General features: G+C 33.6%; 1 protein-coding gene across 1 annotated transcript; it reads right to left on the bottom strand.

The window, feature by feature from the left end:
- Window positions 1-14,011: 14,011 nt before the first annotated feature.
- LOC123661572 (hydroxymethylglutaryl-CoA synthase 1) lies at window positions 14,012-15,585 on the bottom strand. The gene has a single exon (XM_045596525.1). The coding sequence runs from the start codon at window positions 15,583-15,585 to the stop codon at window positions 14,215-14,217; it is 1,371 nt and encodes a 456-aa protein (XP_045452481.1). The 3' UTR covers window positions 14,012-14,214.
- Between the last annotated feature and the right edge of the window lie 2,440 nt (window positions 15,586-18,025).

Raw genomic sequence — 18,025 nt, 5'->3', positions numbered from 1 at the left:
CAAGTGCACGAGAGTGATGCTGGGTGATAGGGTGCTCGGGATGGCTAAAACCATCATGAGTGACCCGGACGCCGAAGGCGCTTTCGGGGCTTGGAGGCTACCGCAACTGAGATGGACAAACGGGGTACCCGGATGCGGCAAGACAACTCACATAGTCAGGAACTTCGATGAGGACGGCGAAGTCGTAGTCACAACCACGATCGAGGCAGCGAAAGATCTTAAAGAGAAGTTGGCGCACCGCTATGGCAATAAGGCCAAAACGAAGGTGCGCACAATGGCGTCCATACTGGCAAATGGTTTTCGTGAGGGCGTTAAGATAAGCCGATTAACGGTAGACGAAGCCCTTATGAACCATTTCGGAGCCATAGTCATGGCTGCCCGGCTATCGGCAGCAGAAGAGGTGGTCCTCATCGGAGACGTAAACCAGCTGCCGTACATCGACAGGGAAAACCTGTTCGAGATGCGGTACAGCAGACCTTACCTGACAGTAGGTATCTCATGCGAGCTGTACTGCACGCATCGAAACCCAAAAGACGTTGCTTTCGCCATCAGTGAGGTGTACGGCGGGATCTACAGCTCGAGCCCGATCATCCACTCGTTGCGCATGGAAGGATTCACCGACTCACGAATACCAGCAGAACAGGACCGGACCCTGTACCTGACTTTCACGCAAGAGGAGAAGAAGGCGTTGATAGGTTGGGGATACGGAGCTGGGGAGGGGTCGAGAATTCTGACCATTCATGAGGCGCAGGGACAGACGAGTGAAAACGTCATTGTTATCCAGACGAGGGCGGAGAGGCTTCGAATCCATGATAGTGTCTCGCACGCGGTGGTCGCGGTGACTAGACACACTAACACCTGTGTCTATTACACCGACGACAAGGACGACGCAATTGGCTACTTCGTCAGAAGGGCGGTGGAGGCTAACCGTAGGCAGATTCTCGAGCACAGCCTCAAAATGGCGATCCATAATAGGGATGCGAATGTTATTGAGGATGTGCTCGCGAAACTGGCGGCGGGCGCTGGTTTAGAAAAATGAGAGTGGCCGTCGACAATGCGGTAAATTAACAATGTAAATTATAAAGCATGTAGTGCATTATAAAATTAATGGAGCATGTAAGCAAAAAAAAAAAAATTGACGTAAGTGATTATTCTAGTTATTGTTATTTAATTTAATTCTAATAATTATTCTAATTATTATTATTATATAATTATATATATCTCTCACGGTCAGTTCTGGACTCACTACGAAATAGAGAAAATAAGCTTTAGTTCGTAATTCGAATGCAATGTTGAAAATAATACGCCTCAATACTTGAAAATTAAAATTTAAATAAAAAAGGCATGGGCACTCAAGAGCCTATGGATGTTAAAATTTAAATAAAAAAAAAAATAAAAAAATACTCATGCTCCGTCTCCCAACCATAGTAATGTAATCACAGACATAGAAATAACCCCCGAAACGATTAGAAAGCTACTCAAATCCCAAAGGGGCCGGTCCCGATCATATACCACCGTTATTTATTACGAGATGTTCGGACAGCCTAACTAAACCCCTAGTAATACAATTTACACGCTCATTAAAAGAAGGTATCATTCCCAAAATCTGGAAATCCGCCTTTATATCCCCAATCTTCAAAAGTGGAAATAAGAGTGAGGTGAAAAACTATAGGCCGATTTCTAAATTATCTATATTCGCAAAAATACTCGAAAGGATAGGTCATACCCAAGTCTATAGCTTTTTGTCATCTTCGTTTATCTCCGAGCAACATGGTTTCGTTAAGAGACGCTCAACTTCCAATTTGCTGCTCTTTACAGACTATATTACATTGAGTATGGATTCAGGTGCACAGGTTGACTGTATATTCACTGATTACAATAATTGTTTTGATCGTATTGATCATACAATACTCTTGAAAAAGCTTTTAGATGCTGGTATTCACGGGAACTTACTTATACAGGTGGTTTAAAGCTTACATTGAAATGAGATCTCAAGCTGTTGTTCTCAATGGCTATATGTCTTCATGGAACTGGGTACCATCTGCAGTCCCACAAGGCTCACTGCTGGGTCCCTTGCTGTTCAATATTTTCATAAATGATATAGGTAGCTTCTTGCTTCAAGCATTCAAAATTCCTACTTTATGCTGACGACATGAAGATCTTTCAAAGTGTACGTATTGAAAAGGATTGTCATCTTCTACAGCAGGATCTCTTAAGATTCGAAAATTATTGTTTCATAAATAAATTAGATATAAATATCGCAAAATGCTTTTCGATCACATTTTCACGTAAAACTAATAACATCAAATTTAAGTATCTACTAAGACAGCAGGAGCTTAAAGTAGTAAATGAAATACGAGACTTAGGCGTTACTCATGACTCTAAGCTGACGTATGAGAACCATATAAACAATATTGTAAAAAAAGCGAATAAGTCAATGGGGTTCATTCTACGCCAAAGCACTCAATTTAATAGTATTAAGCTTGTCAAGATCCTTTATTGCTCATATGTGCGTAGCATACTCGAATACTGTTCACAGATTTGGAATCCTCAATATGTTGTATATATCAATAGGTTAGAAACAATCCAGCGTAAATTCATGAGATATCTTCAGTTAAACTCTAACAAGTTTGACGAATGTTACGAACATAGATGCAAAAGACATCATATATTACCGTTGCATGAAAGGCGTAAAATAGCAGACATTACGTCGTTGACTAGGATAACGCAAAGTGAATTAAATTCTCCCGATCTTCTTAGTAAAATTTACCTAAAACTACCTAAAAGATCCTTAAGACATCCCCTCAACTATTTATATGTCCCTAGTTGCTCGGCAAACTATAGGCAAAACTCCTTTCTTTTGAGGTCCGCAGATCAAATCAATAAGCTGAATGACTTCCCCGACTTTGACCTATTTAACACTTCTGTCAAAACAATTAGAACGAAACTGGCAAGACACTGGTTCGATATGGTATCATAAACCTCTTTTCCTTATTTTAAGTTCATATATAGTGTATGTAGTTAATTTCATGATGGATTTTTTTTTTAAATTTGTAATTATCTTAAAGCATTCAAAATAATAGATTTGTGCTTGCGAAAGCAACTAAATGGTGCTTAGATATTTCCTTTTTTAAAGCAATTGTCAATATAATAGATTTGTGCTTGCGAAAGCAACTAAATGGTGCTTAGATATTTCCTTTTTCAAAGCAATTGTTAAAATGTATCACTGTATGCTTTCCTAATAAAACAAAATAAAAAATAAATAAAAATACATATAGGCAAACCTGCGGACATACTTAATTAATTAGATTTTAATATCATTAAAACGTAACGTAATTTAAAAATAAGGATATTCATATTCAATACAGAAAGACGACATAATCATATAAAATATTATTCTCTTGATTTCATCGCTGACGCAAATTGTTAACAAATAGAAATAGAAATATTCCTTATCCGATAACCCTGCGTCTTACAGTCTGTTAGATCAACAATGTTATCCATTTAAAAAGAGTTCGCATTTAAGTCATTGTAAAGGCAAACTATGAATAGAAAATGTCATCTTTTTTAACATTAATGATTGAAATATTGACAACGCTTTCAAATGGATTTTTATCACCAATTACAATAGAGTTATCACCTGCATCTATGTACATATCTTATCTATATAAATAAAAATGAATGTTGCTAAGCGCATAACTCGAGAATAGCTCGACCAATTCGGCTAATTTATTTTTTCGTATGTTACGGCCCACGGAAGGTAAAAAAAAAAAAATAAAAATTTACTTTGAGACAAAACAAAGTCTGTCCGGGCAGCTAGTATGATTATAAATATTGACAACAACTTTGACACTGATCGTGTTTGTGCAAGTACTTTATGAGAATTTTAAATATTTATATAAATGTTGTGTGGTTACGGCAGTAAAAAATATAGCCACCCCCTCTCTTCCCTTGGGTGTCGCAAAAGGTAATTAAGGGATGACACAGTTCCACTATAGATAACCATCTAATTGCTGGCTTTGAAATACACAGGCCGAAGACGTGTAGCAGCGTCAACGGTGCGACAAAGCCAGCCCTGCCCGCCAAACCGCCTGCCTAGCGTGGTGACTATTGATAACACTTTCCTATATATACAAAGTACTCTGTGGATAACACACATGAGTTCACGCCATTTTTGGCGCGATTTTATGGAGGCCTATTTCCAGCAGTGGACGCGATAGGCTGAAGTGATGACATAACAATTGCGTCATGTTGGAATTTAAAATAATTGCAAGTAGTATATGTTGTTTAGTTTCCAAATGCTAGTTACGAAATTAAATGTAGGTATATAAATATTCTTTGTCACGGAGAAATTTATAATTCATCAAATATATATTATAATCAATTTTAACCGTCATTACTTTCCAGTCCATCAATTTTAAATCGCAAAACCGAGTTTTTACAACACAAGCCATGTAAGTATTAAGGTAAGCGAAGGAAACGCGACAGCCCTTATCTAATAAAAATTAAATTAAAAATTAAAAAAAAACCCCGACGCAATAACCTGAGTTGCCTTTAAAAAGTAAAGTATAATTAAAGAAACTCAATCTTAAAATACCTAAGTATGTACGAGTATTAATAATTCTAAAAAAAAAATACATCGCGTTGGGGGACCTCATCAGGTTTTCATTTATTTTTATTATTAATTTTGTAAAGTGCATATGATGCTATTTCATTTAGTACTTGGGTAAATTTACTGACATTCGGCTTTCCATCCTCATTTTCTCACCACCAATTTACTGACATTCGGCTTTCCATCCTCATTTTGTCACCACCACATATATTTGCAGATATTAGGTATTTTTCCCACTTTTACCCCAGAGTTTTTTCAGGGCTCAACCGATTTTAGTAGAACACATTATTTTGTAATGTGCACGTGATGCACTTTCATTTGAGACCCCACTAGATTATATTTGCAGACATTCGGTTTCCGACTAGAAAAAAGGTCAGGCTCAACCAGATCATGTATCTGGACCGGATCATGATAAAATGTGGCAGGCCAGATCCGGCAAGCTCTATCAGGACCAGTAGGCTTACTCTTGACTTCAATCCCAATCTCACAAAAACACGAATTCAATACAGTTCCAGTTCCAATCTGTAATATTTTGGTACTCTTGACCAAATCGAGCTTTCAATTGAATTGAAATTGGAATCGAATTGACGATCGGTTTCTGGTGTAGCCGTTATAATAAAAAATAATAAGAAAATAAAATTTAACTCATAAAATTTTATGTTTTTTAAATTATAATGTGTCCAATAATTAATTATTATCTATTATATTGTAATTCGTTAAACTAAACCTAAAACTGATTTTTTTAAGCATAAAAACGCAAGATATATTATACATTCTGGCATGTGTGTTGTTGTTAAAAAAAAAGCTCACGACTGGCGCAATTTTGAGACTTCTAAATTTCAAATTATCTCGATTACGTATTCTCTTAATTTATATTTAATAATTAACTTATCTTCTTTCTTTATTTACTTCTGTAATAATTTCTGCAATTTTACCCGTGTTAAGTTTAAATTAGTGAATACAAAAGTTTATTAATATACTTAAAACAAAAGATATTAGAGACTAAAATACTGTGATTTTTATTTAAATATTAGAAACATAAATACTGTGAATTATATTTAAAAATTGCTACCTTAGGTTAAAAGAGGATAAAAAGCTAATTGTTAAGTATTTAGTTCTATTTTAACAAAATACTGTGATTGTGATATTGTTGATAATATAAAAATATACATAGTTAATATGTTAAAAATAAGCGCCAGTCGCACCACTATCTTAATAAAAAACACTTTAAGATACACAATCGAACACTAAAAAGTTAACTTTATTGAAACGAGTAAATTCGATCCCAAACACGATTTCCAAGTCGATAGTCAACGTCAAAATATTGTCAAGAGTGCAAAAAATGCTTAAGATCGAGAAATCCCAATTTCTATTAGTTACATAAAATTCCACTGTAATTGAGTCAAATCGTGCGCTAGTGTAGTGTTCAAGAGTACGGATTGACAAGTTCTCGATCCCAATCCTAAATTTCAAATAGGATTGAGTTTCAAGAGTAAGCCTGCAGGTCTGGTCCAGACAAGGACAGCCTGATGTAAAATATAATAAATTATGGTAAGGCATACTGGATCAGGACCCGGTCCGGTCCAGATCAGGATAACCTGATGTAAAATATAATCAAGTATGGTAAGGCATACTGGATCAGGACCCGATCCGGTCCAGATCAGGATAGTCTGATGTAAAATATGATCAAGTATGGTAAGGCATACTGGATCAGGATCCGGTCCGGTCCAGATCAGGATAGCCTTAAAGAAATTACGCGAACTGAGCCTGAATCGCGCTATTAATGTTTTTAACCCATTCCCTGCGGCGATAAAAATTACGCTTATTAGCCAGGTGCGGGAAGGTTTTCGTCGCGAACGCCGATGGGCGTCTTCCGCACCTAGGATGGAATACGCATTTTTCAAAAAGTTATTTTTCTAACAAATATTCGGAAACGGCGAGCAGTACCTTGTTGTATTTTTAAAAAAATGTGCCTATATTGCAAGTATAATTTTTTGTGACTTGTTTTCGCCAAGATAAAAGGAATTGAAAAAAAACGCCGATGGGCGTCCTTCGCACCTCAAAGTTAAATCAAAAAACGCCGATAGGCGTCCGCCGCAGCGAATGGGTTAAGCGCACTTAGTATATACACAGTTATCAGGACAGTCTAGCAGTCCATTTCTACACAGTGAAGCAGTCGTAAGTAATAGGAAATAGTTAATTAGTAGTTAATTATTAGAAGTTAATAAATACAATTTAATTAATAATAGTAATTAATTAATAAAATAAAAATAAATAAAAATAATTAATATTTAAAGTAAAAACATAAATAAATAATACATTGGAAAAAATAAACGGAAATAAATATCATAATAATTATGTTAAGTAACATATTTATAATATCAATTCGCTTTTTTTTTTGTTAACCCTTTTACCGCCTGAGTCGGAGAGTGGTACTATATCAAGAAACCAAATAAAATATTATTTCAATTAAGGTAAATTTATTAATATTATCCCGGAGAAAGTGTGTTGACTTCCAACACCTATGTCGTATTTATCCGACAGTAGTGATAAGACATAATGTTTTTTAGAATTTATAAGATATGGAATATTCATAAACAAAAATATTATATTAAATACCAAGTTATTGAATAAAAAAAAGTACATTAAGTATATAATTGTTATTTAATAACGTGTTGTTTTTGCTCTGTGAAAATCTATATTTTGTAAGAAATTAGCAATTTAGTTATTTTTGTACGGACAACTATAAATGCTAATTCCCATCCCTAGACTGAGTCCTGGTCGCCCGTATAGCCAGTACATAGCCAGCGCCTGCGTCGGATAAACACGACCGTTCATGACGTCACAACCGTGTGGAATTTTCCATTAGTGTTGAGCGTGTTTTTGTGATATAGCAGTGAGTTCGTAAGTTTTACGTTCGTCTTTTTAAAATTGAAATTTACCAATGACGACTGCTGAATAATTAACACGAATTCTAGAAGGTGATGACGATGAAGAATTTGTGTCAGACGAAGAATTTGATATTGATGAAGGAGTAATTATATATTTTATTAAATTGTTTTATTTAAATTTACTGTGCAGTGAGAAACGAACATCATTTTAATACGTAGTGCTCGTGCAAAAGACAACACAAATTAACACAAAATCAAGAGACTTTCAGCCCGTGTCCATCTCTAGAATATTCATTTTTTTATGAAGAAAAAACAATCAAGACTGATTAAGTATGTTTAAATGCTGATTAACGTATGTTTGTGTTTTATGTGCGGTACTATACTTAATAAAGAAATTAAAACTTTGATTAAAATTTGGTAAGTTTTATTTATTTCATTACTTTGTTCATCGATAACTATACTTTACAACACTATGCAAAATTGTACCTAAAGGTTGCTGGGCGCTACAGGCACTTCACGCGAATTATGACATGGCGGTTAAAGGGTTAAACAATTTTTTCAAGAATATACATTCGTGTTTTTTAAAAGGACTGGACCGAACCGGCTGATCAGGATGAGATGAGATTTCCTGATCTGGACCCGATCAGGAAATCTCATCTCATCCTGATCAGGTCCAGACCAATCATCTGCGTTACATGCCTTATCTAGTCCTGATCAGGCATGCCTGGTCCGGTCCCTCTAAGGAAGATGAAAAAATTTCTACTCGGGTTATTCTTCCCCACTTTTACCCCCTACAACTTTTAAACGACTCAACCGATTTTCATCAAACATATGTAAAGACACTTGCCCGTAACTCACCTTTCATACAAAAAAAATAAATTAAAATCGCTTTATCCGTTCGCGAGCTACGAAGTCACAGACAGACAGACAAACAGACACGTCAAACTTATAACACCCCTCTTTTTGCGTCGGGGGTTAAAAATAAGTAAATTTAAATGTGAATTTGAAAAATATACATTGAAACGCTCAATGACAAAATTATATTTTCCATCTAGAACTTATTATTTATACTTTTTAAATTTCCATCTCTAAACTACAGTTTTAGTAATGTTCCCCGTCTTAATATCTTACCTTTTGCCTACTTTAGTTTCCATACTTATTATACTAGTATTTGTATTCCAGCCTTTATTATACATTTTTAAGTGGAGTTTCAATTGAATCTAATCTATATGAATATTGCATGCATAGAATACAATGAGACTCCAGGAAGTAACGAATACAATAAAACTAATTTAAATATTTTAATATTACCTACTCAGGAATGGAAAACTACATTCTCAATATTTTCTTATGTCCGTATATAAAGGATAGCTAATATTTTACATAAACAAGAATGCTCGTAAGTTTTATTTTGTTAAATTTATTTCTGGGGGCTTGGAAAGAATATTAAATATGACAAAAAACTCCTACCATATTAAAGAGCAATCGTTCAGAAATTAAAAATTGTTATTTGTTATTTCAAATATCAATAGCTTTTTAGTTTAAAAAAATATACCAATTCAAAGCAAAAAATACGACGATTCAGCCTGCACAATATCTCCCCACTGCTGGGCATAGGACTCTTTCTGCGTGTAGAAGGATCGGAGCTTAATCCACCACGCTACTCATCTGCGAGTTGGCAGATATATTTCTGTACTACGAGTAACAATAGCTATCGGTTTACACATGTAATAAGAACCGGGACCGAGAGCTTACATACTCTCTGAGACACGGTGGGAAGACCCACGAGGATAGACATCGAAGCCAGAGAAAAAATACACATACATGTAATCACATAATCGTTCCTTTTAGAAAATAAATGTATATTTTGTCACACTGATAACTTACCTAACCTTTATTTAGATAGGTACCTACTTGAATAATTATAAAAAAAAAAAAAAACACAGACGTGTGTCAGTAAATACACACACACTTAAAACAACAATTAGTAATAATATTAAGATAATACTTAAGTACTTTTCTCTCATCATCATCATCATCATCATTTCAGCCTATTGCAATCCACTGCTGGACGTATACCTCCACAAGTTCGTGCCAAAAATGGCACGAACTCATGTGTTTTGCCATAGTCACCACGCTGGGCAGGCGGGTTGGTGACCGCAGGGCTAGCTTAGTCGCACCGAAGACGCTGCTGCCCGTCTTTGGCCTGTGCATTTCAAAGCCAGCAGTTGGATGGTTATCCCGCCATCGGTCGGCTTTTTAAGTTCCAAGGTGGTAGTGGAACTGTGTTATCGATAGTCACCTCTTATGAAACCCACGGGAAGAGGGCGGATGGTTATATTCTTTAATGCCGTAGCCACACAGTCACGCACAGCACACATACACACACGGTACTTTTATATATAAATTACAAATGTAAATAAAGACAGGTCAATGTCTACATAGCCAATCACATAAAACATATACGGGAAACTATTAATTTTTAGTAACGTTTAATATACCTACTAAAAGTGTTGATATTTTAAATATGTTATTATTTTCACGTAGTAATCAAGTGTTAAGTAGTTTGAATTGTATGATACTAAAATGTTTTTGACGACTAATCATATAACAATATTGTTTTTATTTTCGTTTTATTAAAACTTATTTTTTTTTTTTTTTTTTTTTTTTTTTTTTTTTTTTTTTTTTTTTTTTTTTTTTTTTTTTTTTTTTTTATTTATTTATATACAACAGAATAGCTTAAATTATAATTAATTAGCGATGCTAAAAATTTAACTAATTTGAAACAATAAATTCTGTTTAGTTTATAATTTTTTCAAAGCGATTCCTATGGAATATACTCGTATCTCATAAAACATGGACAAATGCAGACCAAATTGTCATACAGGGTTATGAAAGTCTATGAGATCTGATAGATTCTTATAACTCGGTATGATAATTTGGTCTGCATTTGTACATGTTTTATGAGATTTTTCCATAGGGATGATCAAGAAAAAATGGAATTGTCGAGATATCAGGTTACGATAGCACAACACTATACAAATAAGTTTTCTAAAGTAAATGGAAAAGTATGGAAGATAAATAACTGTAATGAAAATTACATAACCTTCACAATAGGTCGTTATAAATTGATAGGTAAATATGCTGTTATTGCTTTGTTACTTAACAATATCAAATAATTTAAGATATTAAGCAAATCATACTAGTACTTGGTACTGAACTGGTAAGTTTTTCATGACCAACAGTGTCAACTCATTTAACTTGGATAAGTCATGAGACTCTTCAGAGTATAAAATGCTATCAATTAAGTACCTATATTAATTAAATAAGTAACAATCATGGTTCGTCAGGTTTAAATTTTGTTTACCCCTACTACTCACTACTCGCTCACTATTACAGCCTATCGCAGTCCACTCCTGGACATAGGCCTCCACAAGTTCACCCTAAAAATGGCGGAAACTCATGTGTTGCCCATAGTCACCACGCTGAGCAGGCGGGTTGGTGACCGCTGGGCAGGCGGGTTGGTGACAGCAGGGCTAGTTTTATCGCATCGAAGACGCTACTGCCCGTCTTCGGCTTGTGTATTTCTAAGCCAGTAGTTGATATAATCCCCACTAACATATCACACATTTTTAGTTAATAAATGTATAAACTTTGAATATAATTATTTGTAAATGGATGAAATCGTCAAAATGTTTAAGTACCTATGTAATAAAATGCTATAAACTGTTAGATAATTCAAACTGGTAAGTCTTGACTAAAGCTGCATCAATAATTAATTTACAAAAACATAAGCAGTTGGGAATTGGGAACTTTTTTTTTCCTAACGTCTACTTGCCTATATAACTATAGCCCCCTATAGTTTTTAATCAGTGGGTCACCGCACTGGTTCCAAGCATACAGCAGGTACTTTCATTCCGGTCATTTCAATGATCCTTTCTTTTAAAACTTCAGAAAAGATTTCAAATCTTTTTTGGAGTTTACTCCTTAAAAATCGATCTTCATATAAGGCCCCCGGTATTAAAAAAATATGAAGAGTAAAATCTACTGAACGAATGACCTCTTTACGTTTTACGTAACGCCATCTATAGGAACTCAATAGGGTTCCGATAGACGACGATGTTTTCTAATAACGCCATCTATCGCCGATAGATGACGTTATTTGATTCGTTTATTTAACATTCTATACAAGCGACCCGCCCGGATTCGCACGGTTGAAAATCAGTGTTCCTCTACTAACTATATAATGCATGTATTATACATATAAATCTTCTTCTGGAACCACTCTATTTACTGAAGAAAACCGCATTAAAATCCGTGGAGTAGATTTAATCTTAGCATACAGACAGCGGGAAGCTACTATCTTTTTCTTAGACTAATAAGTCTTTTTTGTGCCAATTTAGAGTGGATCTGAAGGAGAAAATTCCGGTCGTGAGTCGGAGCTGACACACACACTATTTTTTGTTAGTTTTGTTTCCCATTAAATTTTATAAACTTACTTTTAAACTTTTAAGCCACCACCATACGGTGTACGAGTATTTCTGCTTCTAGAAACACTGGTTTGAGCTCTCAGAATCTCTGACATAATAATAATAATTATTATTGTAATTTATTTCAGACGTATGTCCATATTTCTGTTAGTAACATTTTTTTTCGTTAACTATGTTAGTTTCAATAATTGTGACAAAACAAATTATACTAAATCAAAAATCCAATCAATAAACACTAAAATTAAAATCAACATCAATATACTAAAATTCAATTAATACCCAAAATTAAAATCATCACCGAATTCAATACTAAAATTCAATCAATATTATACAATAATTAAAATTAAAATAAATACTAAAATTCAATCAAAATTAAAATAATTAACATTAAAAACAAAATCAATACTAAAATTCAATCTAAAATGAAATTAAAATCAAAAACCAAACAAAAATCAATATTAAAATTCAATCAAAATTAAAACTAAAATCAAAATTCAATCTATACTAAATTCACTCATCAATAATCACCTGGTGCCTCTTTTTAATCTTTTTTCATTGAGGTAGGGCACAGCAGGAAATATCCTGTTATAAATTTGGAGCAGCCCGTCTGGGGAAGTACTTGAACCTTACAAAAGAGCACAGCTAAATAATACTACTTTCAAGTAGTGTTGTGTTCCTGTGGTGAGTAAGGTGGCCAGAGCTCTTGGGAAGAGTCGAGGATAGGGTCGGCATCATGCTTGCGATTCTTCTGGTGTTACAGACGTCACTAAGCTATGGTAGCCGCTTACCATCAAATAGGAGAGGCCATATGCTTGTACCCAGTAGTATGTAAAATAGCTATCATAGTCATACTTATCTCTTGAAAGCTAATAATCGCAACGTACTGACGACTACGACTAAGCCTTCCTCTCAGTTTTTACTTAAAATGGCATTATAGGTGTGCCAGAGATAGATGTGTAGTGTTGCGGCTTTTATTAGACCTACTAAGATGTAACATTAATGTAATACATATTGCATGTTAACGTATCACTTACTATAACATCAAAAATAATTGGATAATGTGACACAGTACTGCTTTGCCATGCCACTCAAAAATAATGTACCTTTGCACTGTAGAAAGAATTTTAAAAACCATATTTAGTTTAGCCAAAGATTAGAAATGGCAAACAAACTAAAAAAAACTTATGTCTATTATATTAGGTAGTGGTAGAAAAACAAAGTAACAAAACATGTTGTATAAAATTCATATAACACTGTTTCTTTTCAAGTACAATAAATATCAGTAACCCGTTGACTAGCCCGTTGGCGCAGTTTGTAGTGACCCTGCTTTCTGCTCCGAGGGTTGTGGGTTCGATTCCCACCCCGAGTCTGGGTGTAATATAAATATTTATTTATATATTTATATATGTATTATTTATAAGTATGTTTATCGAAAAAAAAAAGTATATGTAGCTATATACCAGTCGGCTGTTACCTTTAACACAAGCATTAAGTTGCTTACTTTAGGAACAGACGACCGTGTGTATAAAAAAAAAAAAAAAAAAAAAAAAAGGGTCAGGTCCATTATGGTGACATCAACAATTTATTTATACTTTACTACAAATGTATGTGTATATTAATTTGAGTCTTTAGTATTCTGTGTACAAGATACATATTGTTGTAGAAGTCCGGTATGAATACTGTATATTATGTGGTCAGAAAATAAGTGAATATTAAACTTAAAATAAAGTAAACTATAATTATAAACACAATTTATTATTCCTTTATTATAGAATTTAAGTATAAGACAATATATATTTATTCAGAAACATTTTTGTTACCAGTTATCACTATTGAAATTCAATTTCAAAATAGTTTTAACAAAGGACTTTTCTAATAAAGAGTAAATTACATTTGATTATTTAATTAAAATTTGTAGTTACATCAAATGTATTGCACCACCATTATTTAATATTTAAAGCATGTAAATACTTTATTGTAACCTAATAGTAATAACAATATATTGATTATAATAATAAATTAATTTAATACATCATTGCTACCAAATAATATATAATTTAACCCAGTCAAAACAATGAAATATTTAAATTAACATTCCTAGAATTATAAGAACGAAAATTACAAATAACTAAACTAATAAAACTATGGATAAATAATATAATTAACATTGACAATGTTCTAAACCAGCACAATAATAAAATATATTAAATAAATAAATGCCTTATAGTTTCCTATCATATGTGCGTCTTCTTTGGTCATCAATTTTGTTTAGATAATATGTACCGGGAAATAAGACATCTATTGACCCAGACGGTTCATAGGGTGCAGAGTGATAATTCTCCGTCCTTACTTGCATTATATCAGAGAATATTTGTGGTTCTACACTTTGTCTTTTCTCCAACATTGCTATATTTTCATTCAAAGAATTAATTAATGTCTCTAACTTTGAACCAATGCTCATATCATTGCATATATTAATCGAATACATAGTGGAAGCTAAGCCTGAACCATAGGAGAATAATGCAAATTTCTTTCCAATGAGTTGATCGGGGGATTTACTAACTAAATAAGATACAAGTCCTCCGTACAATGAAGGTGTATACATATTTCCAACATTACGAGCTAAGTGAAGTGATGGCTTCGTTTTTTCTTCAAAAAGCTTGTTGCTGTAAGTCATGAAGGCTTTTTCTACATCTCGATCGAAGTAAGTATCTGGTCTTTTGTATGTACTGAATTGTGAGAGCCCTGGAAACTGTTTTTCTCTTTCTTCTTCAGTTGCGTTGAGAAAATCATTAAAGCACACCCGAGCTAGAGACTTTTGAACAAGTTTGCAGTACGGAGAGTGGAATAACATTCCATCTAAACTTAACAAACCCTTAAAACTTGGATCAACTTTTCTCATCTTTTGACAGAATAAATTGTAGCAGTTATCCAAAGCACTAAGATAGCATTGAATTGATAATTTACCATCAACATAGGGAAATTCAGATGCTAAATCAGGCTTGTAAAAATCATAAGCATGGGTCATGTATGATGCACGGACACCACAATCAAAAACTAATGGAGCATCAGGTCCAATGAGCATTGCTACGGCACCAGCTCCTCCAGTGGGTCTTGCTGGACCCTTGCCATACACTGCTATATCACCAGCTACTACAATTGCTTTCCTGCCGTCCCAGGATGAAGATTCTACCCAATTGATAGCATTAAAAAGTGCAGCTGTACCTCCATAGCAAGCATTAGTGGAATCAATTCCTTCTATATCTGTAGCACCTTCTTTTGCAAATAATGTCATAAGAAATGTTTTAACACTTTTACTTTTATCTATAATAGTCTCTGTACCAACTTCTAAACGTCCAATATCATGAAGATTTAAATTATTTTTCTCGATCAGTCTATGTAAAGCAGTCAAGCAGAGCGAATTTATGTCTTCTCTATCAGAGCAGAAACCCATCTTACTCTGTCCAAGACCAATGGTGTATTTTCCAGCAGCTACTCCATCGAATTTCTCCAATTCCACTTGATCAACATATTGTGAAGGAAAATATATCTCCATAGCAAGAATTCCAACATTCTCGACTTTACCGCCCATGGTTATGTTAATATAACACGATTATAAATTTCACGGTCACGGACCCGCGGTGCACACGTTATGTATGTAGGTAAAATTATACTGGCGATGCAACTGAACAACCAACACCGGCGGCGTCTCAAGCCAGACTCAGCTCCTCTGCTTACTCGCCTGATGTCGACGTCAATCCTTAACGTTACTCACACGCAATGATGTACCAATGACCTACTGCGGAACTAACCAACTTTCTTTTACTCTTACGCGACACAAAGATAACATTAGTTATGATGAACGTTAATCATTACGGCACGAACTTTAGTATTGTTGCAAAAAGTGATGTCAATTTAAGTGGAATTCTTCGATTCAAATACACAATTTAATTTAATTTTTTTAGTTAAATGAACTTTGAAAATCTAAACTATTCACACAATGCGGCTTACAATCGAATGACGTGACTTTGACATATGAGTCATGAACTCATGACGTTTAACTGGGTAAAGTACAATCGCATATAAATGCTCTTCTCAAAAGACACATGAGATAAGAGTGGACGAAATAAATCAGGTTGAATAATTTTATTATCTACTGCGTTTATCTTCCCTAAATATCACTAGTATATAAAACAGAATAAAAATTTACTTAATATTGTATTTTGAATAAAACTCCAAACAATAATAAATTTTGACTTCTCATTATTGTGTATGTATTAAAAGACAGTGTTCTTTCAGCTCATGTACTAAGGATATAGTTCGAAAAGCCATTCAAATGATTAGCGATACATTTTCGAACGAATGGTACTTATACAATAATTGTAGATTTAACAGAATAATAACTACAATATAAATTATATCATGTTTTTCAAATACATAGAAATACTACTGTGAATCTGATAAAATACGTATCTCAATAAAAAGTTCAATAAGCTCAATGTAGTATAACAATTAAGTAATTCTTTTGAAATCAATAAATTACAAGTAATAAAATTTAAGCTGAAACAGTCGTTGAATAAATAATTACGTAAAAATTATAACAATAATTGTCTGAAAATTAAACTAAAAATTAAAACTTACATGTCATTTGTCATTTCAAATTGATAAATAATAAATAAGGAACTTCATTTTTCTTCGGTTATATTGAAATTTCATAATATTTCAAAAATTCTAAGTACAAAGGTACGTATATTTATCTTAAAAAAAGAGATACAGAACATATTTATCTTATAAAAAAAAACATAACTATTTTGTTCTGTCTCGTGCAAAGTTTTAATAACTTTAGTTAGTATACAATTTCTTTAGACGAAACTCTACAAATTTTTTTAACACAAAGTTAGGCTACCGTAAGTTGATTCTAGTCTGAACTACATACCTATAAGCATATAAAAGTTTTTTTTTGTCTAAATATTGCTTTCTATGCTACACAAAACTATAACAGCCACTACAAGGCTAAGATAGTTTGGTTTTTGGCTAAATAATTATACTTTGGGCTGTCCTATGTCTTAGAGTCACACTATTTTGTGCTGATGTGCGTAAGATATCGCAACTATTTTGATCCAAAAAAGAGTTTTAATTCATAGTAATTAAGTACCACCTAACATCGACTCTGTTGTAACTAAGCATACTGATTAAAATTAGGACAACACAAATTTACAATGTGACCTACATCCACTACTCTAAATGTACAAAATATTTTGCCAATGTCACACATCTTCGTTAATGTAACATATAACACTGGAGTCCGGTTCAAAAATTTAGAAGTTAATTTAATGTCTGGTGTCCTCACTTTGAATACCTTAACGTGCTATCAACTTTCGCCCACGTAACGGTCATCACGCCTTGACCGAGTTCACTCACTTATTTCTAACTAGTTCCGAAAATATTAAGCGCATAGAATTATTAACATTTTATTAAAAACTTACTAATTTACTATCTTACAATAATACAGTTAAAAAAGAATAATAAAAGAAATTATTTTAAAATCACATTAAAATCATATTTTTGTTATTTATTGTTGTATTTCTTATGGTTGAGTCTATAACTATATTTGAGTACCGTAGGTTTTCTACGCACCTATTAATTTTATGCCTTCTATTATACATGATATAAGTCGAGTTATATTTTTATGATTAACATGGGCAGCACTATAGGCACTACACATGGACAATATGCTAGGCATCTTATAGAATTTTCAGATTTTTGTCAATAAATCAGTTTTCTAAGCTCGTTAGCCAACGATCTGATAAATCTAATAATGAATATAATCTACTGAGATAATCTAATATATAAAATTCTCGTGTCATGGTGTTAAACATTGAACTCCTCCGAAACGGCTCGACCGATTTTAATAAAATTTTGTGGGCATATCGGGTAGGTCTGAGAATCGGCCAACATCTATTTTTCATACCCCTAAGTTTTAAGGGGGGGGATTAAGCGGGTTAATAAGATATATGGCAAAGCAACGTTTA

The sequence above is a fragment of the Melitaea cinxia genome, chromosome 17, assembly GCF_905220565.1.
Source record: "Melitaea cinxia chromosome 17, ilMelCinx1.1, whole genome shotgun sequence".
Lineage (NCBI taxonomy): Eukaryota > Metazoa > Arthropoda > Insecta > Lepidoptera > Nymphalidae > Melitaea > Melitaea cinxia.
Note: the sequence above shows the minus strand (reverse complement) of the source record. Positions and strands in the feature narration are given on the sequence as shown.

Bases quoted from the DNA above. Each gene is read 5' to 3' on its own strand.
- LOC123661572 (XM_045596525.1), bottom strand. From the start codon at position 15,585: ATGGGCGGTAAAGTCGAGAATGTTGGAATTCTTGCTATGGAGATATAT.